General features: G+C 48.6%; 14 protein-coding genes across 14 annotated transcripts; 8 read left to right on the top strand and 6 right to left on the bottom strand.

The window, feature by feature from the left end:
• Positions 1-35: 35 nt before the first annotated feature.
• Positions 36-1,766, top strand: CANTADRAFT_222253 (multifunctional nuclease). The gene is made up of 2 exons (XM_020206798.1): positions 36-339; positions 445-1,766. Exons 1-2 carry the CDS (start codon positions 327-329, stop codon positions 1,563-1,565), a joined length of 1,134 nt encoding a protein of 377 aa, XP_020065130.1. The 5' UTR covers positions 36-326; the 3' UTR covers positions 1,566-1,766.
• Positions 1,615-2,503, bottom strand: PRE6 (proteasome core particle subunit alpha 4; the record flags this gene model as incomplete). Its single annotated transcript, XM_020209724.1, has 3 exons — positions 1,615-2,312; positions 2,368-2,387; positions 2,469-2,503. 3 exons carry the CDS (start codon positions 2,501-2,503, stop codon positions 1,615-1,617), a joined length of 753 nt encoding a protein of 250 aa, XP_020065129.1.
• Positions 2,504-2,674: 171 nt separating this feature from the next.
• Positions 2,675-3,073, top strand: RPR2 (ribonuclease P protein subunit; the record flags this gene model as incomplete). The annotated part of the gene is made up of 1 exon (XM_020211587.1): positions 2,675-3,073. One exon carries the CDS (start codon positions 2,675-2,677, stop codon positions 3,071-3,073), a length of 399 nt encoding a protein of 132 aa, XP_020065128.1.
• A 913-nt stretch (positions 3,074-3,986) lies between these two features.
• Positions 3,987-5,375, bottom strand: FUM11 (fumarase; the record flags this gene model as incomplete). Its single annotated transcript, XM_020206677.1, has 1 exon — positions 3,987-5,375. One exon carries the CDS (start codon positions 5,373-5,375, stop codon positions 3,987-3,989), a length of 1,389 nt encoding a protein of 462 aa, XP_020065127.1.
• Positions 5,376-5,830: 455 nt separating this feature from the next.
• Positions 5,831-6,100, bottom strand: MIM1 (Mim1p; the record flags this gene model as incomplete). The annotated part of the gene is made up of 1 exon (XM_020208271.2): positions 5,831-6,100. A coding segment is annotated over one exon (270 nt), but the record flags the coding sequence as incomplete, so codon positions are not given.
• A 1,143-nt stretch (positions 6,101-7,243) lies between these two features.
• HXK2 (hexokinase 2) lies at positions 7,244-8,695 on the bottom strand (the record flags this gene model as incomplete). Its single annotated transcript, XM_020209805.1, has 1 exon — positions 7,244-8,695. One exon carries the CDS (start codon positions 8,693-8,695, stop codon positions 7,244-7,246), a length of 1,452 nt encoding a protein of 483 aa, XP_020065125.1.
• A 1,340-nt stretch (positions 8,696-10,035) lies between these two features.
• CANTADRAFT_49404 (uncharacterized protein) lies at positions 10,036-10,722 on the bottom strand (the record flags this gene model as incomplete). Its single annotated transcript, XM_020209702.1, has 1 exon — positions 10,036-10,722. The coding sequence occupies one exon, from the start codon at positions 10,720-10,722 to the stop codon at positions 10,036-10,038; it is 687 nt and encodes a 228-aa protein (XP_020065124.1).
• Positions 10,723-10,959: 237 nt separating this feature from the next.
• GPI2 (phosphatidylinositol N-acetylglucosaminyltransferase) lies at positions 10,960-12,168 on the top strand (the record flags this gene model as incomplete). Its single annotated transcript, XM_020211586.1, has 2 exons — positions 10,960-10,994; positions 11,241-12,168. 2 exons carry the CDS (start codon positions 10,960-10,962, stop codon positions 12,166-12,168), a joined length of 963 nt encoding a protein of 320 aa, XP_020065123.1.
• Positions 12,169-12,491: 323 nt separating this feature from the next.
• CANTADRAFT_50316 (chromatin modification protein) lies at positions 12,492-14,873 on the top strand (the record flags this gene model as incomplete). Its single annotated transcript, XM_020209810.1, has 1 exon — positions 12,492-14,873. One exon carries the CDS (start codon positions 12,492-12,494, stop codon positions 14,871-14,873), a length of 2,382 nt encoding a protein of 793 aa, XP_020065122.1.
• Positions 14,874-15,466: 593 nt separating this feature from the next.
• On the top strand, positions 15,467-16,037 carry RBR1 (Rbr1p). The gene has a single exon (XM_020207527.1). It carries the CDS (start codon positions 15,484-15,486, stop codon positions 15,730-15,732), a length of 249 nt encoding a protein of 82 aa, XP_020065121.1. The 5' UTR covers positions 15,467-15,483; the 3' UTR covers positions 15,733-16,037.
• Positions 16,038-17,870: 1,833 nt separating this feature from the next.
• On the top strand, positions 17,871-18,365 carry RBR2 (putative lipase; the record flags this gene model as incomplete). Its single annotated transcript, XM_020208680.2, has 1 exon — positions 17,871-18,365. A coding segment is annotated over one exon (495 nt), but the record flags the coding sequence as incomplete, so codon positions are not given.
• A 603-nt stretch (positions 18,366-18,968) lies between these two features.
• CANTADRAFT_89593 (uncharacterized protein) lies at positions 18,969-20,612 on the bottom strand (the record flags this gene model as incomplete). The annotated part of the gene is made up of 1 exon (XM_020211585.1): positions 18,969-20,612. One exon carries the CDS (start codon positions 20,610-20,612, stop codon positions 18,969-18,971), a length of 1,644 nt encoding a protein of 547 aa, XP_020065119.1.
• Positions 20,613-21,005: 393 nt separating this feature from the next.
• CANTADRAFT_223227 (uncharacterized protein) lies at positions 21,006-23,611 on the top strand. Its single transcript, XM_020206810.1, has one exon. The coding sequence runs from the start codon at positions 21,400-21,402 to the stop codon at positions 23,368-23,370; it is 1,971 nt and encodes a 656-aa protein (XP_020065118.1). The 5' UTR covers positions 21,006-21,399; the 3' UTR covers positions 23,371-23,611.
• A 242-nt stretch (positions 23,612-23,853) lies between these two features.
• Positions 23,854-26,697, top strand: SEC26 (coatomer subunit beta; the record flags this gene model as incomplete). Its single annotated transcript, XM_020209818.1, has 1 exon — positions 23,854-26,697. One exon carries the CDS (start codon positions 23,854-23,856, stop codon positions 26,695-26,697), a length of 2,844 nt encoding a protein of 947 aa, XP_020065117.1.
• Between the last annotated feature and the right edge of the window lie 116 nt (positions 26,698-26,813).

Raw genomic sequence — 26,813 nt, 5'->3', positions numbered from 1 at the left:
GGTATTGGCCGGTATTGGCCTTTATGATACCTTCAGTTTAGCTGAAATGGGTCCTAATTCTGGGATTACTGTCGCAAACAACTTTGTATTTTCAAATTTAAAGCAGGGAATTCCAAAGTCCTGTCCAATTGCCAACTGAGACATTGTCTCTACTGCTTGTCACACTGTCTTTCCTCTGGTTATCATGGTGCTTTAGAACCAGTATGTCGCACGGGTCTGTAGGATGTCGCACTTTATCGCCCCACGCGTCGCGTGTGGATCGCATCTTATCCGGCTCCAAAAACAGCTTCACAGTAAGAACAGACGAATAACTAGAATAGCAAGCCATGGGAGTAAAAGGTAAGCGACACCAGCATAGAGGGCCCAGAACAGTCACCTGAAAGTCAGGTGCTATATGACTTGATCATGTGCGCCTTTTTCCATTCTTCCATACTAACTATCCAGGACTCAATCAGCTCATCAAAGAGCACTCTCCACAATCGTTCAAGGAGTTCCAGTTGAAGAACCTTTTCGGAAGAAAGGTGGCCATCGATGCCTCGATGTGCTTGTACCAGTTCTTGATTGCCGTGAGACAATCGGATGGCCAGCAATTGACAAACGAAGACGGAGAGACCACCTCCCACCTACTGGGATTGTTCTACAGAACCATCCGGTTGGTGGAAAACAATATTAAGCCGGTGTATGTGTTTGACGGCAAGCCCCCAGTGTTGAAGGGAGGCGAGCTCGAGAAGAGATTACTCAAGAGAGAGGAAGCTCAGAAGCAGATTGATGCTATCAAAGATACTGGCACAGTTGCTGAAGTGATGAAATTCGAGAAGAGATTGGTCAGGGTCAGCCGAGAGCAGAACGACGAGGCCAAGAAGTTGTTGGAGTTGATGGGAATACCCTACGTGGAAGCTCCGTGCGAGGCTGAAGCACAGTGTGCTGAATTGGCCAGAGGAGGCAAGGTGTTCGCCGCTGCATCCGAGGATATGGACACCTTGTGCTACGAGCCACCATACCTCTTGAGACACTTGACGTTTGCTGAGGCCAGAAAAATGCCCATTGACCAGATAACCTACTCTGAAGCCATAGAAGGATTGGGACTCACCAAGGACGAGTTCATTGATATGTGTATATTATTGGGATGTGACTACTGTGAAACAATCAAGGGGGTTGGTCCTGTCACTGCTTTCAAGCTCATCAAGGAACATGGTTCCATCGACAAGATCGTGGAGTGGGTGGAAAGTAACCCAGAAAAGACAAAGTACAAGATTCCCGAGAACTGGCCATATGATGAGGCCAGGCAGTTGTTCAAGAAACCGGAAGTCACCCGTGCACAAGATGTGAGTTTGAAGTGGAAGGAGCCCAACATCGACGGGTTAATTGAGTACATGGTTCAAGGCAAGGGGTTCAGTGAAGACAGAATAAGAAGTGGTGCCGAGAAGTTGAAAAAGGGATTGAAGAGTGGCATTCAAGGAAGATTAGACGGGTTCTTCCTGGTGGTGCCCTCCAATAAACCAAAGGATAATAAGAGAAAACTGGATGCCAAAGACACCAAGGCCAAAAGAGGCAAGAAAAAGTAAATAGCTCGAATTATCTGTATACTAATGTATAAATACAACTATAAACTCCTCAATCCTTTGACTTAGGCTTCTTCTTTTCGGCCTCTGCTTCCTTTTCAGCCTCGATTTCATCAACGTACTTCTTAATTTCGTCAATAGTCAACTTGGTGATTCTGTTCTCGGACTTTAAGACGGAAACCTCGATATTCTTGGCCCCGGTTTGCACCACTTCCAACAACGACTTTATGGTGAGCTTGATGGTCTCTTCGTCGTCCAAGTTTTCCTTGTATTGTTTCTCCAAGAATTCTCTTACCGTCTTGGACGATCTACCAATTGCACCCGCTTTCCATGCATTATAGACCCCAGAAGGTTCGGTTTGGAACAATTTGGGCACGGTGTCGTTGCTGTCGAAGCCAGCGATTATGGTGGCAATACCAAAGGGTCTCACACCTCCCGACTGGGTATACTTCTGTTGCACACCGGCCACGTACTTGGTCAAATATTCAATGGACACCGCATCTTCCAATGTTAATCTGTGTGATTGTGCTTCAACTCTGGCCTTATCCACCAAGATTCTGGCATCAGCATTCAAACCTGCAAATGCTAACAATGCATGGTTGTCCACCTTGCATATCTTGGAGGGAGTGATTCTTGGATCTTGTAATTTCAATGTGGTTCTCTTTTCACATCCCAAAACAACACAGTCTTTTCCTTTGACACCGACGGCACAGGTGCCTCTCTTGACTGCTTCGGATGCGTATTCGACCTCTGTATAGTTAGTATGACTGTTACTGGGCGATCTTCATCGTTCAATGGTACTTACGGAAAACATGTCCGTCAGGCCTGGAGACGTTAGTATTGGTTTCGGTGGCGGGAGGCCAATTTTGCCCCAAATCGAGCTGGGGCTATCCAATGGATACATACGAGAAAATTGACAATGCACTATCGTATCCACTCATGGTTCTATTGGGTGTGTTCTTGACGGATTGGGTACTGGAGGGTGGAGTCTGGTATGGTCGATTTCGACTTTTTGCCTCTAAACCGCGACACGTGACGCCTGAATACAGGACCTATTCTGGGTGCACCCATCAGCACTCATCCATACTCCATTACTGTGCACACCATACTCCATGAAGGTGTCCAAGGCCCCCAAGTCGGTCCCCCACAAGGACCATTACGCCCGCATTTCGTATCTCTTCCAGGCGTCGAGTCACCTAGCCTTGAATCCGCAGTACGATGTCTTATCTCGGCACTACGCCCGGACCTTGGACTTGGTGGCAAAGAAAACGGTGTTGAAGTTGACTCCAGCCCTCAAAAGACAGCTCTGCAAGAAGTGCAACACGTTTTTGATCCCTGGGCTCACTGTCAAAATACACATCGAGAACCTATCCAAGGCAAAAAGCCTGCGGAATGACGTCTTGGTCAATGAGTGCCTTGAGTGTGGCGAGAAGAAGAGGTTCCCAGTGGGACAGCAGAGAGACTATGTCTTGTTCAGCGAGAAGGAGGATGTCAAAATCCCCGCCCTTTAGGCACTTGGGGATTATTTTCCGTTTTTCTATCCTGAGTTTCGGAGAATAGGCTGATTGGGATGGATGCTGATCGTAGATGCAATTATAGAGTGTGCATGTCTTTGGTTGGTATTCGGTTCGCAATGAATTTGCGAGGTTTATAGACTTAACGTTATGATAATGATAATTTCACAGAACATAAAGAACAGGCAAAATCTGTCGAACCTGACGGTTACACCATAGAGACGACAGATGAGTAAAAAAATTGGTTCATCATATGAAGTTTGGACTGCATCTGTTGCCTACAAAATCCCATAATAATGGCAGAACACGTTATCATGGGTAATTCTCCAATCCAAAATTGTGGTTTCGTATGTTGTAATCTGGTCGTAATTCGAGTTCCTGTATGAGCTGAGAACCCAAAGACTGAGGTATGATCTGTCCAAAACCACATTTAATCAATTTTAATTAATAATGACTAACTATCTATTTATTAATATTTCTGTTCATGCATTAGTTTTTAGCTTTAGTCTCCGTTAATATCACTTATGTATGCTGCCTACACTCCTCTTATTTCAGAGCTTGAAAGCCACCGAGTAAATTACTAATTACCAATACATGTATCGTTAATGTTCCCTAAATTTCAAATTCTGATCAGTGAAAATTGTAAGTTCTTTCGGCGAGTCTCCATATCAAATATGTTGTAGAAATGACGGAAAAGTGTAGCCTGATTCCTTCATACTGATTAGAAGTTAACTGGTTCAACACTCTTTCACTATTTCATCACGATAGCTTGAAACGATCTGATTCCAGGAATTTAACATTTGACCTATATTGTTGTTCACACTCAAAGCTATATTGTCCTTTTTTTACAAGTGTCCATCCCTCTCAGAGGTGTCGGTACGCATTGAAGTATATTTGTAACTATATGACACTAGTCCTTTGGTCCAATCATCTTTTCTGGTCTGACCCATTCATCAAACTCCTCTTCAGTCAAAATTCCCAATTCCAAGGCAGACTGCTTCAAGGTCAAGCCCTTCTTGTGGGCATTCTTGGCCACCTTGGAGGCATTGTCATACCCAATTTTTGGGTTCAAGGCAGTAACTAACATCAAGGACTCGTGCAACACCTTGGCAATCTTGTCTTCGTTGGCAACGATCCCTTCCACACAGTTGATTCTGAACGACTTACAAGCATCTCCAAGCAATCTGATGGAGGTCAACAAATTGTAGGCCATAACTGGTTTGAACACATTCAACTCGAATTGGCCCGAAGCCCCTGAAAAGGTGATGGTGGTGTGGTTACCCATGACTTGGGCACATACCATAGTCATGGCTTCACACTGGGTAGGGTTGACCTTACCAGGCATGATGGACGAACCTGGTTCATTTTCTGGCAAAGACAATTCACCGTAACCACATCTTGGGCCGGAACCTAAGTATCTGATATCGTTTGCGATCTTGAACAAGGAGGTGGCCAAGGTGTTCAAGGCACCCGAAGCCTCGACGAAAGCATCATGGGCTGCCAAAGCCTCGAACTTGTTGGGAGCAGTTTCGAACGACAATCCAGTGAGTTCAGCAACCTTGGCTGCAACCTTGACATCGAAACCCTTCTTTGTGTTCAAGCCAGTACCCACAGCAGTACCACCCTGGGCCAAAAGGGCCAATCTGGGCAAGGTCTCTTCGATTCTGGCGATCCCAAAAGTCAATTGTTGGACGTATCCGGAGAATTCCTGGCCCAAAGTCAAGGGGGTTGCGTCTTGCAAGTGGGTTCTGCCAATCTTGATGATATCCTTGAACTCGTCAGACTTGGCCTGGAAGGCGTCACGAAGATCTCTGAGTTTTGGCAATAATTGGTTGGAGATTTCCACCACAGCTGCAATATGCATCACAGTAGGGAATGTGTCGTTGGAGGACTGGGACATGTTGCAGTGGTCGTTTGGGTGCACAGGCTTCTTGGAGCCCATTTCTCCGCCTAGGATCTCAATGGCCCTGTTGGAGATGACCTCGTTGGCATTCATGTTGGACTGGGTGCCAGAACCGGTTTGGTACACCACCAATGGGAAGTGTTCGTTGAGCTTGCCTGCAGCGACTTCAGAGGCAGCCTGTTTGATGGCAGAGGCAAGCTTAGGGTCTAAAAGTCCAAACTCCTCGTTGACAGCAGCCGCAGCCTGCTTCAAGATTCCGAACGCTTTGATGATGGGAACTGGCATTCTGATTTCGCCAATGTCGAAGTTGCCCAAGGATCTTTGTGACTGGGCGCCCCAGTACTTGTCACTGGCGACAGAGATCTCGCCAAAGGCGTCGCTTTCAATTCTAGACATGTTGAGGTGGTGCGGGATAAATTTTCCAGATTTCGGAGTTTATATGGCCCGGAAAATCTCGGGGTGCGCTGAGGTGGTAAGGTAGCGGTTAGAACCAGGCCATGTAGAACACGAAGAATGGCCTGTATAAGCGGGGAAATGCCGCTAGTAGCCGGGACACGCCGGGAGCTACCAGGGACGAGCGCTGGGGTCCCGGGCCTGTTGTGGAGGCCGATCGAGGTTTCGATGGACCTCGTGGGTCACTAATGTGTATTAGAACGCTGTAGAGCCGGGCCAGCACACCCGTAGCTGGCTATATACTGGGAGGGTGGTCCATGGCCGTTGAAGTCGCGGTCACGGCCATTGGCTGTTCTCTGAACGTACCTGGAGAATCAACTGCCAAGCAGCTGTTTGGAGCGGTTTTTGCTTTGTTGCTCAGGGGTGAAGTCGTTGACCTCTTTTGAGTGGTTTGCCCATCACAAGAACCTCGATTCCTGTCTCTTCTGCAACCTGCGTGGGGGCTGAACCCTGGCACCAACGAAGTTGTACCTGAACCCGATCTCATGGGCCAAGATCTCGCCGAACCCTAACATGATCCCGTTGATGAACGGCAACACCAAGTTGATGGCAGACTTCTTTAGTATATCCCACACTGAGAACGACACTAAGTGCTGGGGCACGGCAACCTCGCCATGGAGCCCAGCCAGCAACTCTTCAAAGTCGGTGGTGTCTTGGGAAGACAACACTATCACGTCCAGCTCTGCGAAGTCCCTGGCACCGTCTGACCCAGGCAAAATGGTGTGCACTTCTGATACATCACCAGTGATGGTGGGAAGTTGAGCATCGACGCTTGCTAGAGGGGTTTCCACTTCAGCGGCCTCAATGAGGTCTGATTCTTTCGTGATGGCAGCCATTCTTGGGAAGATATTGCCGCTGAATCATGACGATTAATAGCTCTGGTCACGGGGCATTGAATCACGTGATACAATATGGTCTCGGATGGTCGAGGTATGGGACAGTATTCACCAGGTGAATAGCGCCAATGGATGTATCACGAAGTTGCTCACCTCCAGCTGAAAGTGAACTACCTTTCACTTAAAATTTGGTGGTTCACAATGCTCGTCAGTATTGTACTTGGTTTTCGAAAGTAATCCAAAGACAGTTTCGCCAGTCCAGCTGTTCAAAACAGCTGATAATTGGGGAAAAGTAGAGCGCAATCCAGGGTGTACGGATTACACACTAATTTCTATAAATTGAGTACTTGGTGATGCGGGTTTCACTTGGGAAATACAGTATCAAATTGCAATCACGGAATTACAAACATGCAATCAAATTCCTAGCAGTAATGCAGAGCTTCTGGCATGATAACTGAACTTTTATGCAATGGCACCATTACCCCGCAATTTGGCCAATATCATTTGAGAAAACCACAAACCTAATGCTTCTTTAGAAGGTTTTCTCTTTCCTATAACTAGCGAAAGTTGGGGTTATACTCAGCTCAAGCATTCCAAGAAAAAGAAACTTCTGATGCAAGAAAATCCGAAGAGGAATTACTTCCTTCTCTTAGTACCAACAAGCTTTGCGAAATAATTAATACGAAGACTATTGGTACACTGAAATGAGGTTTCCGTCTTGAATTATAAATGAATGTTTTTGGCCGTTACAATTGTAATCTTTCTGGCCTGGTTCATTGACCCAAAGGTACTTCATTCCATTACAATCCGTACACACTCTCTAGTAAATTTTCTAATTTCTATTACAGAAACGCTTCCCCCACATTAAACAGTGTAGGTAAGTTCTTCAAGTCTATGTTAGGTAATGTTGGAATTTAAACACAATCATTCTACTTTTGTCAAGTTCAGTTCATACACTCATGCTAACTATACAGTCTAGTTCTTCTTGATACCAACAGACAAGCCAGCGGCCAATCTCTTTTCGGTCAAAGCAGCAATGATGGCAGCACCGGCACCAGAACCATCTTCGGCTGCGACAATCTTGATAGGGTCTTCCTCAGTTTCCCATTCGAAAATGTCTCTTAAACCCTTGGCAGCTCTCTCCTTGAAGCCTGGGTACTTGTTGACAACAGAACCGTCAGCAGCACAGTTGGCGGATGTGTAGCCTCTCTTCTTACAGATAGCAGCAATACCACAGATGGACAATCTGGCGGATCTTTCCCCAATCAATTCGGCAAAACGACGGACAATCTTTCTTTCTGGAACGGTGGTCTGGATGCCCAAAACGGTCTGGAAAAGTTCCTGGACATCACTCAAGTTCTCAAATGGATCTTCCTCGATCTTGGCTGGGAACGAGGTGTCCAAGATGAAGAGCTCCTTCAACTTGGACAAGTCTTGGTCCTTGAAGATCAACTTCTTTTCTTCGGCTAACTCCAACAAGATCAATCTCAAGATCTCACCCAAGTAGTAGCCCGAAATCATCTTTTCAAAAGCTTGTTGGCCCGGTCTTGGGGATTCTTCGTCGATGGTTATGTCGTACTTGGTTCTTGGCAAGGCAACATGTTCGTTGTCAAAGGCGCCGTACTCACAGTTGATGGCCATAGGGGAGTCTGGAGAGATGTCGTCTGGAACGAGGCCCTCCAACTTTGGAACGTCCTTGACCACGTCGTAGTAGGCACCGTTACAGCCAGTTCCGAAGATCAAGCCCATCTTGGCATCAGAGTCAGTGTACATGGAGGCGACCAAGGTACCGGTGGTGTCGTTGATCAAGGCAACGACCTTGATAGGAAGGTCGTACTTTTCAATAGCAGCCTGCAACATAGGGACCACGTCGTGGCCCTCCACGCCGTCGATGTCGAAACCCTTGGTCCAGGCCTTCAACACACCTTCGTTGATGGAGTTTTGGAAGGCTGGGTAGCTGAAGGTGAACCCCAAGGGCAAAGGCGAAGACACGCCATCGGGGAAGAACTCGTCGAGGAACGACTTCAACGACTTGGCAATGAAGTCCCACAACTGGTCCAGGGTGGCGGTTCTCATGTAGGAGGGCAATGCAAATTTGGACTGGGTGGTGTCGAAGTCTCTGTTTCCGCCCAACTTGACCAAAACGACTCTCAAGTTGGTTCCACCCAAGTCGATGGCCAAGTAGTCACCCTTCTCCTTACCAGTGGGGAAGTCCAACACCCAGCCAGGAAGCATGGGGATGTTGCCGCCCTCCTTGGACAACCCCTTTTCCAACTCGGTGATGAAATGCTCGGTGATCTTCTTCAAGGTGTCTCCGCTGACCGTCAACTGTTGCTCGATGTCGTGGACTTGCTGGAGCAAGTTCTCGGGGACGTCAGTGAAGGTACCCTTTCTGTGCTGTGGCTTTCTTGGACCTAAGTGAACCATGATTGTTGTGCGTGATGGTTTTTGCAAATACCAGATTTCGCTGGTTATATATGGTGTGGGCTCCGACAACCATTCCTCCGAAACAGGCACACAAACGCGTTTGTGCCAGATGGTGGTCGTGCGGCGAGGAGACGTCGGAGATCACTGGCGGATGGGGATAACGTCCTGCTACCGCAAGATGGGTTGGAACACCCAGCACGTGGTACTGTGGCCGCCTACGGGTCTCTTTGGTGCCATGTTGGTGCCATTTCTGTGCCATTTGGGTGCTCTTATGGTGCCATTTCCGTGCCCTCTAGTTCCCTTTTCGTCCTTTCTGGGCGTGGTTCGTCGATTGCCAGGCAGGTGGATGCGCACTCAGGTGAGTGATGGGGGCGATTTTTCCGCCAGTGCGCGCAGCGGGTGGAGAATCCCCGATGAGTGTCGGTAGAACTGCTGGTGGCATTACGAGCCTGGATCACGAGATGCCTGGAGAATTGGGATGGAGCACAAAGACCACAACGACCAGTAAGGGTAGCGAAGTCAGAAGGGGCATAGGTAATTGGTAGGAGCAAAGTTGGCCTGTTTCGTTGTGCACCTACTGTACCGTAATCTTGCATAGCTGATAGCTGTGGCCGGAAGAAATGCCAGGATTGCCCTGGAAACTGGTTGGGTGAGCCCTGACGGTGAAATGACTGCGTCGGATAAACTCGGGCATACATAACGTTGCATACGTTAGCCCACGTCACACATATAGCCCCAGGGGGTTATTCCGTGCCGTCTGGGGAGAGTCAGGTGGTGCCCACGCAAATTGGTTTCCATTAACTAATATTCTCATGGTGGTCCCACACAAATTGGGCTTATGTACGAATATTCGGTCCTCTGACAGAACCGTCCTTTCTGGTACCTTTCCTCGTGGTGCTCCACTCATAGTCAGGCCATGATCATTGCTACCTGTACGTGTTCAGACTCTGTGTTCATACTGCTAGTAATTCCTGTTTCTAGCAAAATTCACTGTTCTTCAGGAATTACAGTCCCTAATGGGGTTTATCATTGCCAACAAGACTTGAGATCTAATGAACGAGTAGAGGGGAAACACTAGCCGTGGCTGGATGGCAGCGGCTATCGCCACCCTGATTGTTATTGGCGATGTTTTGCCTTGAGTCTTTGTGAATGTGTGTCCATCAGATGAACGCTTTGATAAGATTGAAACGTCTATTGTGGCTGATAGAGTCTGGACTCGGATACTCATAGTCCTTGATACTCCTTTCTTGTGACTGGTAAACCCATGCTAGTTTCGGTGGGTTTAATACCATTCATCAGATACCCAATTCGAGGAGTCCGATAAATCCTCTATTTCTTACTCACCACAACTCCCTGGTAGACTCATCAAACTTCTTCATGTTCTCCCCAACCCGATCCAAGTTGTCCTTAATTTCGGCAACATACTGGTTCATCTCCTCGAAGTTCTGCTTACGGTATAAGATATCCTGTGAGTACTTGCTGAGATCATCCATTCCAAAAAACTCGGTAGCTTTTTCCTGTCTCTTTTTGTCCTCACCTGTTGCCGATGCTGACGTAGAGGTCGACACCTGAGGTATAGGCTCGTTCATGGTGTTCAACCTGCTCAACTGCTTCCTGTGCTCGAGTTTGCTGGAGTTGTTAAACTGCTGTGTAGCCAACGTCTCTAGCAACCTATTCTGCAGCTGCTTCAACCGCTTCAACTCGGCATCAAACTTGTCGTTGAAAAAGGAACCTTTGGAACGCACTTCTCCAGACATGGTCTTGACGTCGTCCAACACGTCGATCTGCGTCCAGAGCTTGTCCAGGTACGACACACTGGGTCTGGCACTGGGAATCTTGTCCACCGTCCTTATACTATGTGAATCATTGGGTGGTGCAGCACTGGCGCCCGCATCCGTGACGTTAGTGTTGGTACGTGACAACCTCGAGCCCGAGCGGTTTTTGGGGAGAACTGAGTTGGATCCTGTCGACGACACCGAAGCATTGTAAGAGTGCCTTGGCAATAGAAGCTTCTTAGTGTCCTCCATCTTGATACTTGAGAGTTGTGACAATAATGCTGAAATGAGGTGTTATCCAATCTTCTGGTGTATCTAACGTATAGCTCAACAGTAATGTGAATACGGCTCGACCTCTGGTAGTTCTAGACTTATTTGAAGGGCTGGACAAGGCTGTAAGCTTACCTGTATCTTTCTCTAACGGAAAGGATTTGCTTGCTGTGACGTTTTGGAGGGTTGCGTCGGCGGTTAGCGTAGTAGCTATTCTAAATGTGGAAAATTCTCAGTTGGTCTATGCTGCTCTTGTGAGATGCCAATACGTTTTGGTCCAAAACTACCCAGATAGCCGATAATATACCACTAGCAGCTTTCGGTTATGGTGCGTTTTTTGGAGCTTATCTGTGCACGTGACGCATACTATTCAAACACCACGTCTGCATTCCATCACCACCAATGAAACCGAAACTGGGGAGTCCACAACGCCCACGGCCTTCGAAGCCAGTTGCCACTGGTTCCAGTTCCAGATCTGCTCACGATGAGCTCCGGCACAGACTACATCCACGAAATCATACTACAAAACTCCCTTCCTGGAAAAAGCTTCTCTACTTGAAGCAACCATATCCAGACAATTACACCGACAAATCGTTTCTATCGCAGCTCAAGAGAAACTCAACGGTGGTGAAATACTCTTATATCAAGTTGTTGGGTGATTTCTCCCTCATAGTATTCCACCTAAGTAGCCAGTTGATCATGGTGCTCACCTTTGCAGGGATATATCTACACAAATGGAACGCATTTGTGCCTGCGATGACCAGTTCGGCACTCACAATCATAGCCTTCTTCATACAGCTATTCATAGGCCATAACACCAAGCAGGAGAGCCGTCCCCATGCAAGAGCAAAACAAGAAAACGCCAATGTGAAGTCGTACGGTCTCATTATATTCATGTTATCTATCCTATCGCCGGCACTCAAATCCCTCACAAGGTCTACGTCATCCGACTCGATCTGGGCGTTGTCAGTAATATTGTTTTTAGCCAATACTCTTCTTCACGATTATGGCATGAACACCTCAGTGGCATCCCGCACATCATCCACAGTAATTGAATACAAACCGGTGGTGTCGACCAACATCACCCTCTCGCATTCCATTGTCTTGGCCTCCAGATTCAACTCCACCTCGCAGGTGTTCTCGTTCATTTTATTTTCCATCCAGAGCAACATCTTGCTTCCATTATTCGATTTTTACATCAGACGTCACAATTACACCAATTTTCACCGATTTGTTTTCTTTGTGAACTTCCAGACCGTGAATGTGCTTATTTACGTGTTGCTAGGCTTTAAGATCCTTTTCTTTTGGTGGGTTTGTGCATTTTGCATCTTATTCCTAATGCCAGCGTACTTTTTGTTCATTCAAAAATACAAAAACGAGCTCAAGGGTCCGTGGGACCCTGCCAAGCTCATGGTGAATCCCGAATGATGGATGAAGGATTGTTATCAACATCAAGCTAATGATTTCATGTAGGTGCACGCGACAACGGGCAATTTATAGCAACAAAAATAGATATCTAAGCCGTTTTCCAATCTTTTGCACTCGGGCCGCCAAAGTCAACCACGATGTCTTCTCCCAAAGCGCATGCACATGCCGTTCGAGTCCTGGTCCTCATAGCATAAACCACACCAAACCGATGTCGCGTGTCGCGTGTCGCGCAACACCATCAACAAACTCGAAAAAACTACTCCCAACCACCACGACCTCCATCATCGTAATCAAAAGTATCCTGCCAATCAAATACTGCAATTATGGTGGACCAAGGCAACGATAGCAAAGGGGTCCCAGCAGGAAATGCTGGCCTCTCTTCTGGGTCAGGAGCGGGCTCTCCATCACAACCGCAAGGAGTGCGACCAAACGCTAGTGGCGCTAGACCTGCTCAAGCCAGAGGGCCTCAACCGCAGTTCTCTCAGGCTGAATTGAACCGGATTGTGTTGGAGTATCTCAACAAAAAGGGGTATCACAAAACTGAATCGATGTTGAGGTTGGAGAGCTCAAATACTCCGACCCCAGCTGTGCCAGCCGTTACTCCTGCCAATACCAAGTTGGCGGACCCCGGAGAAATCGGTGGGTCTGCAGCAGCAACCAAGCGAGAGAAAGACTTGAAGGATAAGTTATCCAAGCATGAACGTGAAATCAGAGATTTGAGGGACAAGCAGAACCGAGTGGAGCGTGAATTGAGAGAGACCAGAGACAGGGAAACGAGGTTGGGCAAAGAAAAAGAATTGAGGGAACTCAAGGACTTGGAAGAGAAGAAAAAGAGAGAGAATGACCCAGATATCTATTATACTGCCTATTCGATGTTGAGAAGATGGGTCGACACCTCGTTGGATCTCTACAAACCAGAATTATCCAGGATTTTGTACCCAATTTTTATCCATTGCTTTCTCGAGTTGGTTTCCAAGAATTACATCCAGCAATCAAAGAAGTTTTATGATAGATTCAAAAACGACCATCTCATTTTACATGGAGTTGAAGTGAAGAGTCTTGCGGGTATATCATTGCCTGAACATTTGAAGGAAAACGAATTGGCCTTGGCATACAGAAGAAACAAGTATAGAATTATTGTTTCCAAGACTTCCATCAATTTGTTATTGTACTTCTTGCACGAGAACGAAGCTGTTGGAGGAGCCATTTTGATCCGTATCATCAACCAATACTTAAATCCAGTTATTTCCACCACCAAACCAGATAAAATAGACCAAGAGGGAGAAGCTAATCCTGACGAAGGTATCCCAGAATATGTAACCAAGACTAATGAAATTGATAAATTTAACGAACAACCTGTTAAATTGGGTAAACTTCCATTGGAACCTGAGATTCAAAAAGAAATTGAAGCTGAGTTGAAGATCAAGGATGAAAAATCATCGCCTGTGAATGGTAAGACCCTAGTGGAAGAATTCCAAGACATAACAAAACCAGAGGCCGATTCACCTGCTAGAGAAAGCTTGCCTTTGCCTATTAAAGACTATTCCGATATCAAGAGATCCATACTAGCAGTTGAGGATTCGAGATCCAAAATAAAATTGGGAGCTATTCAAGCCAGCGCCCCTTCGGTGTGTATGTACACATTCCATAACACAAACAACGATATGACATGCATTGAGTTTAATGAAGATTCGAATATGGTTGCTGCTGGATTCGAAGACAGTTTCATTAAGTTGTGGAGCTTGGATGGCAAGCCATTGAAGTCTATTTTCAAGAGGGATACCAACAACAATAGCAACACTAGAAAGTTGATTGGGCACAGCGGACCAGTATATGGCGTTTCGTTCTCGCCTGATAACAAATACTTAATTTCGGGTTCCGAAGACAAAACCGTGAGATTATGGTCCCTTGACTCATACACCGCCTTGGTTTCATATAAAGGTCACAACCAACCTATTTGGGACGTGAAATTCTCGCCCATGGGGCACTATTTTGCTACCGCATCACATGATCAAACTGCAAGACTTTGGGCCACCGATCACATATACCCATTAAGGATCTTTGCTGGACACATCAACGACGTGGACTGTGTGGAATTCCATCCCAATTCGAACTACGTCTTCACGGGGTCCTCGGATAAGACGTGCCGGATGTGGGACGTCCAAAGTGGTAACTGCGTGCGGATGTTTATGGGACACACCGGAGCAGTCAATTGCATGGCTGTTTCTCCGGATGGACGCTGGTTGGCCAGTGCTGGTGAGGACAGCGTGGTGAACATCTGGGACGCGGGCTCAGGCAGGCGTCTCAAGACAATGAGAGGCCACGGAAGATCTTCTATCTACTCGTTGGCGTTTTCTCGCGATGGAGGAGTTTTGGTCAGCGGAGGCGCCGATAACACGGTGAGAGTGTGGGACGTCAAGAGGCACACCAACGATGCAGGACCCCAGCCGGAAGCATTTGCTTCCAGCGAGGGCAGCGGCGCCAACGGAAGTACGAGCGGTGCCACAGGAAGCAATGAAAATGGAAATGCCGCAAATGGGCCCAATTCTGGTGAAACCAGACCCAAGGCCAGTGATAAGGCCAAAAAGGAGATTGTGGCGACCAGCGACCACATGACGGCGTATTTCACCAAAAAGACCCCCGTCTACAACGTCCACTTCACCCGCAGAAACCTCTGCCTCGCGGGAGGCGCGTTCTCTGGGTAGACCAGCTCCGTCTGTTTGTATTCTAGTATTATTAAATGCCTCATCTACCGACCAATCTGCCAGTCCGGCCCCTAAATCTGCTCCACCGGGCTATTTTAAGCCGCAATCGCCTCGGCTGTGGGAATGGCACCAGCTTTTCCTACTTGTCGTAATCGTAATTGTTCAGGCGTTCGCGTTCCGTGAAATAATCCAGTGTCCTGCTATTTTTGGAGCTTCAGCCTCCTTGTGGTGTGGATTCCCCAGCCTGTCCCACCGTGGGTGTTTACCTGGTAATAGTGCGGGACGGCTGGACCCTGCCAAGCATTTGCTGGCGTCGTTGGTGCACGTTAAGATCACTGGTGCGGTGGCTGTTGGCAGATGTCTACGAGCCAAAAAGAGCGTCTGGAAGCCAATGGCACCTGGCCCTTTCCAGGTGATGTACTGAGGCAGTACCAACTGAAACCCCGTGGTGGACCACAGCCCTGATTCAGTCTAGCACCGTGTCCCAGCCGTCTGAGGGTGGCTTGGGAGCTTTGCTGTTCTAAAATTAACCCCGGCTGGGGTTGCGAAATGGTATAAATTGCACCCCAACCCCCGTCTCTTCCACATTATCTGTTGTCTTTCTTTCATCATGAAGTTCTCCATTGCCTTATTAGCCCTCGTCTCTGTCGCCATCGCTGCTGACTCCTCCTCCGGCTCTTCCGCCAAGTCGAGCTCTGCCGCCAAGTCCTCTGCTTCCGCTGCTGCTTCCTCCGGCTCCAAGTCGGCATCTGCTTCCGCTTCCGCTTCCAAGTCTGGTTCTTCTTCCAAGAATGGAGCTGCCGCTGCTGCCTACGGCTCTTCCGGTTTGGCCGTTTTAGCCGGCCTTGTTTTATTATAAGCCTTAGGTATCAATATACGTATGCTAGTCAATTACACCGTAGCCACTGGGTCGTTCTCGCCTGAGCAATTGAACAGGAACTGCGGTTTGTTTGTGGGAACTACGAGATAACCACTCCAATTGTTGTTGGTCCTGGATGTTATCATTATAGCTGCGAATGGGATTCAGAGTCATTTTTGTGCGAGCTGTCAAGAATTTGACAGTTTTCGGCCAATATCACGAACTCTGGTGTGGCGAGTGGTCCAAGGTCCACTCGTACTAGGCTCGTAGACTAGACAACGCCGATGTGGCGGGCGAGACTCTCCACTAGAAAACAGTTCGTTTTCAACCAGAGTAGTGTGGTCCTGGAATTAGGGTCATCGTTAGCCATATAGGGAAGAAATTGCGATAGTAAACAAAGTTTTCTGTTCCCTCGTATACTTGGTCGTGTAGCTGACTTGTGCAGAGCCAAGAGATCAAATGCATCGATCTAGTCGTCAATATTCACACTACAATACTCTTGGGTATACATGCTTGATAGCGTGCAAAGAAGAAACGAGCATATCTGATACTTCTTGCTCCGTAGGTTCCAGCCATCCCTCAGAACCTCCAGAGCTGAAGGAGTTTCCATGTGGCGCCTTTTATCTGGTCACATTATTGGCTGCGATATGAGATAGTTTAATTGTGTTTTGTTTTGTGGATTCGTTGCTGGAGGCGGTGTGCATTTCAAAGCCATACTTTGGAGTCCAGGCGGTTGATAAGGAAGCTGCGGGGCTTCAAAGATTACTAGGGGCCAGACTGATAGCAGGACTGTGAGGCTACTAAGTACGATTACAACGAACGGTTGGTTCAAGTATTGTAATATTGCACGGAATTTATTCAAGGGAGATTCACTCAATTGTTAGTAGCATGACACTTCGCAGGCTAATTCAATCACCCGTGTTCACTAAACACCACCACATGCCTTAAATCTATTACCTCAAACAACGATACACTAATTCGAACAGTTCAGATTTTCTCGATTTTGGACTTTTTCAACACGAAATGCATAAAATTAGACATCAGCATTGTAGATGTGGAGAGAATACAATATGTGCACTACATAGATGGATTTCTGATTCTTTACCCAGTTGAATCGGAATCTTCTCGGATTAATTCAAATCTTACGACCTCGCGGAACTGGTAGACTGACATGCATTATTGTTGTTCTATTGTGGCTGAATTAGGAATAGCACTTCAGAATTCTTTTCGCTACCATACAATAAAGTCTCAGAGTTCGATCACCTTACCACCGGTTTCTTTCTGCCTTACACTTCGTGATATGGCTCCTTACGCTGTACCACCCCGGCAGAGCGACGAGCGCACCTAGCGTGGGCTTATCTGGGTGGTTTGAGCCCCCACCACTACTAACCTGCTTGTGCTGATTTTCGCCTCTAAACCTAATTCCAGCTCGGAGCACACAATCAAAACGGGCTGTCCTGCAAGATAAATCACTTGCCGTTGGCACTTTTCGTTGCAGGGTCCTTGTGCATCGACAGAAATGACAGCGCCCACTTCGCAGCCATTCCCACCATATAGCAGTCAGTGAAAGCGGGGGCTGGCCGTGCAGGCGCCAGAATCACAGGCCCCAAAATACTGGTGACCGATTACAGCCTCAGGATCCACACGGAAATGCATCCTACCGCAATCACACGCACAGTCCGACCGATCAGTGTGCCAAGCTCCTGCAGGCGCAGGTGCAGCTCCGTGTCGAACAGGGCCATAAGTCCACTGGGAGGGGTTCAGAGACCGGATGGTGGGGCCCCAGGGGCTGGATTCACCGGAGAGAACAAGGGGCCACCGGTGGGCGGTGGTCACTACGGCCTAAGCGAGGCTCGTTACGCCTACTAAAAAGGCCAGCGATGGGCCATTAGGAGGCGCATGTCGCGCGACACACAGGATGCGGTTAGGAGCCCGCGGCATGCCGGCTAATTTTTTGCTATTTCGGGCAAGTCTTGTGCAGGCACCCCACGTCGACGAGTGTTTCTTTTGTTTGTGTCATGGATTTGGATCCTGGTGATGATGCCTGCAAACTGGTGGCACTATATAGCTAGGACAAACTGCTCGCAGTTGTCGCAGCAAAAATGCAACTTCTTTATCTCATCACAGCAGCCCTCGTCGCCAGCGTCCACGCTGCCGACTCCCTGGACGTGGCTCTCTTGACTGCCTTCGTCTCGGACTTCAGACAGCATCCTCAGCAGTACATCGGGTTCTTCGCTACCGCCAACAACGTTCCCTCTGGCATTACCGACTTGGCCAAGACCGTGATCACATACACCGATCTGGGCTACACCACCTTGTTGGACAACTCCGCTGTCAACGTCAACAACTTGAGAAGCTTTGCTGAACAGTTGCCATGGTATACTCGTTTGGCCTCTGATTCCGACGTTCCTGCCTCCACCTCTGGCACTGCCTCTGTGGCCACCTCCGGCTCCACCACAGCCGCTGCATCTCGTTCCGGTTCGTCGGCTTCTGCTGGCAGACTGGGCTCTTCATCCTCCACCAGAGCGTCTGTGGGCTCGTCCAGCGCCCAATCGTCTTCGTCCAACGGAGGCGTGGCATTCATTGCGCCTGCTGGTGCTGTTCTCGGCGCCGTTGCCGTTGCCTTGTTGTAAGGGTCGAGAAAAATACCTTGTATATTAATGTATGGTCATTACGAAGATTGGTTAGTCATGTAGATAAGTTCTCGGGCTAGGGATGCTAGTTTGGCGACCCGAGTCCAGGGAAGCGGCTACATTTGGGCCAGTTTTGTGGTGGAAGCATCCCCTCATGGCACCGGATCAATGGTGGCAGCAGCGCATGGCACCAGTCACTGGAATATCGCACGAATTTCCCCAGTTTCATAACAATGCGGATCAGCCTATTGTATAAGCGTAATTAGTGTTTGTGATGGGTAGACAAGCACCGCGTGGAACACACACTGATGGTGTCCAATCCCCCTGGCTAGTATCCTGGGTTCTGCTGGATGGTCTCTCAAGAGTGGCACTCACGGCTGGCCTCTCAGGCATGCCATTCCTTGCTGGTCTCCCAGGCGTGCCACTCCTGGCTGTGCCTCCCTCCACATGCTTTTCGGACCTGCGCCCGGGGCAATGCTCATCATGCTGACTCGAGGGGTAATGTCGCAGTCCTAGACAGGCCGAAGTACTGCCTCCAGGGAAAATATCACTTCCAGAAAGTTCCCCAGTACGGCCTCCCCAGCGAAATGTCGCACCTGCCCCCTACGCAGGCGCGGTGAGAAAGAGCACCAAATACTGCAAATTCCACAAGAAGTTGTCGGGACAGTCAATAGGAACGGTGGAGGTGCCCACGCCGCCGTGGCTGTCCCAGCGGAACTCGCTGTAGAGTCGCGTGATGTTGTTGATCAAGAGAAAGAGGTTCTTGTTCATCATGTTGAGGCCCTGCTCAAACGCTCCGTTTCTCATGAGGTGCCCTCCCAAGGTTTCTGCGTCCACTGCCAACCGCTCGGTGGCCAACGGGTCGTAGTACAACGGGTATGAAGCCAGAGTGTCGGCGCTGGCGTCGCCCAGCGTAAGCCGTTCTGCCATCACGGGGTCGAGGATCACGCTGGCGTTGCCGCAGTTGACCATGGGGTATTTGAGGTTGGTGTTGGTGATGTCTGCCAACACGTTGATCAACTGGACGATGTACGAGAGAGCGCTATTGATGGCCAGCACCCGTGACTCGTGCAGCACGCCGTCTGCGCCGTCTGCACTGTCAGCACTGGGACCCTTGTTGTAGTAGCAGATCTCCAAGAGCTCCTTTATGGTGGCGGGAAACGCGATTTCCATGATGGTGAACCGCACGCTGTTGCTGACATTGGCGATAGGGAACATCTGGCTCACTACTGCGGTGCACGCCTGCAACTGGCCCATGATCGACGGAAACACCGACGCCTGGAGCGACTCCTGGATGGGGTCCACCTGGGCCTGGGCGAGCTCGCTCTGCAGGGCGCTCATTTCCGCTAGCGACCGTTTTTTGCCCTGGCTCATCTCGGTAATATGGTTGATGCGCACCCGGCTAGCGAGGATTTCGGACGACAAGGTGTCGTTGCGCGCGCGCTGCCTGGCGAGAGCCGAATCGAGGCTCGCTACCCGGCTGCGAAGCCTGTCCACGGCCATGGTGATGTTGTTGAGGGATGAAGAGTCGTGGAGCACACCCATGTGGTGATGTATGTCGCGTGCTAGACGGTGCTTTGCTACCGTCAACTCCTGGAGCGACCGCGAGAGGCTGCTCAATGCCCTCACGTCGTCGATGGTATAGGAGTGGCCCTGTTTGGTGGACATGGTGCGGGTGTGTTTTGTCGCTGGCAGGAATCTCGCGGGGTTGACTGCTAGCGACTGAGGGAGAGTGAACAACTTGCCGCCGAGGTCGAAGATCACTGAGTTGAGCTGGAACAAGTCCTCCAAGTTGACGGTGGAGTCGCCAAAGTACTCGAGCTTGCGTAAGTCGATCCTGGCCTCCGTATGGAGCACCCACGCCAGCGGCACGAAGTGGTGCTTGCACCACACCCGGAGCACCACCCGGTGGGTGTTCTTGGGCACAAACGGGAGCGATATCTGGCTGAAGCTGGGGTTCATGGTGCACAGGCGGACCTCGCTGACGTAGAGGAGCCGCTCCAGCGGCTCTGCGAGGTGCAAGGTGACGAACGAGTCCACCAATGTGCGGTTGTTGATGTCGAAGAGCTCTGTGTGGGTGCCAGGGCGCTCAAGCTCAGGCACCGTCTGGATGAGACTCATACGGCGAGGCTGCACGTCTTCGACCGCCTTGAACCGGTGGGCATCGTCGTGGTGGTGGCTGGACGAGAGGTAGAGGTTGCGAAGGGAAATCGACCGTATATTCTGGACCTTTCCTTCATGGTTCATGGTGGTGGTGCTGGGATGTATTTGTTGAACATTCGCTAGTGCGCACTACCGGGTGGGGCTTGTGGGTGAGGATGGGAGATCGTGGGGATAAACCGATGAGACTGCAATGGAGAGACCCAATGGGGCGACCTCAATGACATTGTGGGAGTAGGCGATGGAAAGGCCCGAAGCTCGTGTTGGCTGACGATGATATCTCGTCTCGCCTGTCCATTGCAACTGAACATTCGTGGCTTAAGCGGTTCCATGTAATTATAATCAGGTGGTGTAGATTGCGAGAAGGAGGCTGCGGTGCTACCAGGGTAGCTCCGCCTGTCAGGACAGGTGTCAATGTAGCTGTGTCGTTTTTACGACACTTCTTCTCCAGACTGCAAAATGGTGACGGTTCTGTAGAATAGAACATGCCACAGACGACTACAACAGACTTTCAGGAAGGATGCGACCCAATTGGCTCATGGTAGCAACTTGCAAGTCGCTGATGCGATTGTTCACAGTCATGTATTTAGAAACTTGAGTAATCTCTCTAGGTTGTTTATTCGTACTAGCCCAGATACTACAACCGAGCACCTCACTGTTCCAGAACAGCACTCACAGGAAACCAAACCACCAGCACCGGCCAGCACTGGCTAGCACCACCATACCACAACCACCCTAGTCCTCCCAGACTCCCACCAGCACCAGCACTACCACCACTCCTTTCACCCTACTTCATCTTCCCCGGAATCGCACTACCTCACTGGTGAGCGTCTCGCTAAAATTTATCGAGCACCCGTGCCATACACTCTTTACCATGTCTGGGGAGAAAGATAGAAGACTGATCTTCGGATCGAGGATCTCCTCCATGTTCAACCACACCCACGGACCCTCGCTCCAGCCCACACGGTCGACTCCCACCAACAAGCCTGCTTCTGGGTCTCTGAAACTGGTGAAACCAACACTAACTCAGAAGGCCTCCAACGCTTCCCTCCGGCTGAATGCCAGCCAACAGGCTCCCTCCACCCCCAGGCTGAAGCGTGAACCTCCACTGACGCTCCCACGAACCACTGCCAGGTCGCCAGCACCCTCGTCGGCCAGTTCAGCCGAGCCTTCTGTGTCGCAACCTAGATCTGCCCCCAGCCTCAGAAGGAAACCCCCTCCGCTAGAGAGCCAGGGCCTGTCAGCAGATGTCCACGACCCGAACTCAAATTCCAAGATCAATGACACCAACATGAACGATATAATAGGAACCTTGGAGAACGAAATAGATACCTACTTGAGGATGGAGGACCCTAAGCCCAGCGGAGGCGAGCCTTTCAAGTTCGACAACGATGACTACAGCACCACTAGCTTGACCTCCCATTTACGACTCTCACGGTCCCCTCCTCTTATGGAGCTTTCCGACTACAATAACGACTTCTACGACTCCACATCCTCAGTCCAGTTGCCCAAGGACTCCTCAAACACAAACTCGATCTCCAACTCCATTGGCCAGACCGAAACCACTTCCAGCTCGCTCTCGCAATCCAACTCGAACTCTAATTCAATTCCCACTTCCGACGTTCCATATCCACTTAGTGATCCATTCGAGTCTCCTGTGCAATCTAATTTCAACCCCGACATCTCCTACGACACATACGCTGCAGAGATACCACGAAACCCCCGGGACGAAGACCCACTAGAAGCATCGCCTTATAGACCCTATCAACACCGCAACAGCGCCGATACCATCGAGTCAAACAGAAGATCAAGCTCCAGCCTGTCGCAAATCCTCCACATGAATGCCCCCTCGGGTGTTGGCCCCAAGCCATTGATTAAATCTAACCAGCTATCACAGACACCAACCAGGATGGGAGTGCGTACCAACAGCAGCACCTTTGATGCTATTTCGACGAACTCGAGCGACTTCATCACCAGAACCAAGACTTCGGCTACCACGCCTTCCACGTTGACGGGTATGTCTTCCATCAAAAAGCACAGACAGTCAACCTCCATTAGCTCGCTTCGGAGCTCTAATTCGTACAGAAACGTGAATCTTGCCTCGTTGAAGAAGAGCTTGAATTTGTTGCCAGGCGAGGGTGAAAGGTCCAACTATGTGCAGAATATCCGCAGAAATGCAGGTACTGCTTTCAACGATACTGGACCTGGCAAATGGAAACTTCCCACCGGAATTGCACCTATGGATGCTAATTCGCATTATAGCACCAACGGCAAGTATGCCAGAAGAGCCACGGGCTTGCAACGGACCAAGAAGGCCAGCGGTGTGGAGTTGAAGCACGGTCACTTGCAGCCAAGATTGTTGGCGTCTGAAATTGACGATGGAGACGTGGTATCGGTCAGATTGGGCCCCAAGATCTCGACTTCAACTAGCCTAGGCAAGAGTCCATTTAACGACTCTAAATCATCCAGCTCAAGTATCGCACCAGGAGGATCGCTAGCCAACGTCTCGAGGAATAACTCCCTCGTGAGAACAACTACCGACGTATCTGGCTTAACGTCGGATTCTCAGAGTGTTGTGACCAGTTCTACCAGAAGTGAGTCGAGAAGAAGATCGGTGGGCTCCTCCTCGTCCGGCAGTATTTCAGACGCAGGGGTGGGTGGATACTACCAGCATCCAGGCTACAAACATGGTGAGGACGAATTTGGAAGAGCCTCGGGAGATGAGGACGATGAAGATAATACCGACGTGGAGGGTGCACCAAGAAAATTGCTGGATGACGAGGACGAGTATGACGAGCGGCCACGGTTGGTGCTTGCCAACCCAGACAACTCCGACAGTGATTAAGCCTGAAAAACTGGGTGTCCCTTTTGTGATAGGTCTGAGGTTTGGGTCCGTGGCTAGCTCGTACCACTAAGCAGCGCGAGTGCCAGCACTGACAGTCCATTTATTCAGCTGGTGAAGAGTACATTCAGATTACCCGTAAAAAAGTTTCCTTTGGTCTAGAGTACCACCAAAAATCAGGCACATAGAGTAGTTCATACACTGATACCAATGCGATTAAAAAGGCGCCCCATGGCCATGTAGATGACCCCCGGCACTAGCTATCCACTCTCAGCTTGCCTAGAAACAGGTCACGTGATCCGCGTCTGCGTGTGCGGGCACAACGAAAAAGCCAACACGTCGACTGAGATCAACTAAACACTCAACCTCCGGCCCCTTCCCTCAGCGCCTCCTTCCATCCCACCCTTAACCTGTACAGCCACGACGTCCCCCAATTGGCAGATTTCCCCTCGTATCCCCAATTGACACAGACGCCCGCCTTACACCATGGACGGTTACACGTTGATTCACGACCCGAATGCGGCCACCAAGACCTCAGTCAATGAGTACAAAAATGCGTTGGAGAAAGGTCTGGACGAGCTCAAGATCGCCACGATGAAGAAGATCTTGATCACGCTTCTCAACGGGGATGCATTGCCCGACTTGTTGATGCACATCATCAGATTTGTCATGCCCTCCAGAAACAAAGAGTTGAAGAGATTATTATACTTCTACTGGGAAGTGTGTCCTAAGTTGGACGAGCACGGAAAGATGAGACACGAAATGATCTTGGTGTGTAACTCGATCCAACGGGACTTGCAGCATCCCAACGAGTACATCAGAGGTAGCACCTTGAAATACTTGACCAAGTTGAAGGAGCCTGAGTTGTTGGAGACTTTGGTGCCAAACGTGCGCCAGTGTCTTGAGCACCGTCACGCCTACGTCAGAAAGAACGCCATCTTTGCCATCTACTCCATTTACAAGGTCTCCGATCACTTGTCCCCAGATACCGACGAGTTGATCTACAGATTCTTGTATGACGAGTCCGACTCGGTGTGTAAGAGAAACGCCTTTGTTTGTTTGGGTGACTTGAACAGAACCGCCGCTTTGCAATACATCCAAGACAACATTGAAGTGATCGAAACCTTGGACTCCTTGTTACAATTGGCTTTCCTTGAATTCATTCGTAAGGACTCGGTGGAAAACCCTTCCTTGAAGCAACAATATACCCAATTGGTTACCGAAATTATCGAGAGTGCTTCTTCGAACGTTGTTATCTATGAAGCTGCCACCACCTTGACCACCTTGACCACTAACCAACAATCCATCTTATTGGTTGGCCAAAAGTTTGTTAACCTTGCCATCAAAGAGTCCAACAACAACGTTAAGATCATCACATTGGACAGAATCAACCAGCTCCACAAGGATCACCCTGGTGTTTTACAAGACTTGTCCTTAGAAATTTTGAGGGTATTATCTTCTCAAGATATTGATGTCCGTAAAAAGGCTCTTGAAGTCACTTTGAAGTTTGTCACAAACAGAAATGTCGAAGATATTGTCAAATTGTTGAAAAACGAACTTCAAAGAACTGCATCCATTAATGAAGACAAGACTTCGGAATACAGACAATTATTGATCAACGCTATACATCAATTGGCCATTAAGTTTGTTGAAGTGGCTACTAATGTTGTGGATTTGTTATTGGAATCCTTAGGTGATTTGAACACCTCTTCTGCTTATGAAGTTATCACTTTCGTCAAGGAAGTGATCGAAAAGTTCCCTAAATTAAGAGAAGCTATCGTCACCAAGTTGATAGAGGTCTTGCCAGTCATCAAGAGTGGCAAGGTGTTCCGTGGTTCATTATGGATCATCGGTGAATACTCATTGGAAGAAAAATTGATCCAAGATTCTTGGAAGTACATCAGATCAAGTATTGGTGAAGTGCCAATCTTGGCCAGCGAGAAGAGAGCAGCTGAAGGTACTCACAAGGAGTCAGAAGAAGAACATGAACACTCAGAGAAGAGTAAGAAGGGTCCAGTGGTTTTACCAGATGGTACCTATGCCACTGAAAATGCATTAACTGCTGAGGTTTCTAGCTCAACTGATGATGACGAAAAGCCACCTATCCGTAAATTGATTTTATCTGGAGATTTCTATCTCGGTGCTGTTCTTGCCTCCACTTTAGTGAAGCTTGTCTTGAGATTACAACGTCTCAAAACTCAACCAAAGTTCTTGAATGCTTTGAAAGCTGAAGCCTTGTTAATAATGGTTTCTATTTTAAGAGTCGGTGAGTCCCAATATGTCACTAAGATGATTGATGAAGACTCTGCAGACAGAATTTTGTCCTACATCAGACTCTTGAATGATGAGGAAGATGCTGAAATCATCGAAAGAGGATTTTTGGAAGACACCAAGGAAGCTTTCAAGTCCCAAATCGAGACTATGGAACTCGAGAAGTCCGAGCTTGAAGCTAAGGATTTCAACGAGCATGTTGAACAAATTGACGACTCCATCGTTTTCAGACAGTTTGACAAGGATGCTTCAAAATCCAAGTCATCCAACATTGATGACATCACATTGGCTTCTGGTAATGACTTGAAGAAGGAAAACTTATCATCCAGATTGAACAAGATTTTACAATTGACTGGTTTCTCCGACCCTATATATGCCGAGGCTTTCGTCAAGGTTCATCAATACGATGTTGTTTTGGATGTCTTGTTGGTTAATCAGACTACCAATACCTTGAGAAACTTATCTGTTGAATTCGCTACCCTTGGTGACTTGAAGGTGGTTGACAAGCCAGCCACTGCCAACATTGGGCCACATGGTTTCTACAAGCTTCAGACTACCGTCAAGGTTACTTCTGCTGATACTGGTGTGATTTTCGGTAATATCGTGTACGATGGTCAACACTCAGATGACTCAACCATTGTTATTTTAAACGATGTGCATGTGGATATCATGGATTATATCAAACCTGCTACATGTACTGAAAGTCAATTCCGTAAGATGTGGAATGAGTTTGAATGGGAGAACAAGATTACCATTAAGTCTCAAATTACTTCTTTGAAGGAGTACTTGGAAGAATTGTTGAAGGGCACTAACATGAACTGTTTGACTCCAGGAGCTGTCATCGGAGAAGAATGCCAGTTTTTGTCAGCTAATTTATATTCCAGATCTTCGTTTGGTGAGGACGCATTAGCCAATTTGTGTATTGAGAAGCAAACGGATGGGCCAATCATTGGTCACGTCAGAATCAGATCCAAGGGTCAAGGTTTGGCATTGTCCTTGGGTGACAGAGTTGCATCTATTTCTAGAAAAGCCAAAACTGCTGACGCTGTGAAGGTATAGTTAATTAGGGTTTAGGCCTAGCCATAAAATGTTTTTAGTCAATTCAGAATATGCTGTAGAAGTATCCACTGCCAAGTGTCCTTGGTCGGTATTCTTGGATGAATGTATGTCCTAGA

This window comes from Suhomyces tanzawaensis, assembly GCF_001661415.1.
Source record: "Suhomyces tanzawaensis NRRL Y-17324 unplaced genomic scaffold CANTAscaffold_3, whole genome shotgun sequence".
Taxonomy (NCBI): domain Eukaryota; kingdom Fungi; phylum Ascomycota; class Pichiomycetes; order Serinales; family Debaryomycetaceae; genus Suhomyces; species Suhomyces tanzawaensis.
This window is presented reverse-complemented; position numbering and strand designations above follow the sequence as displayed.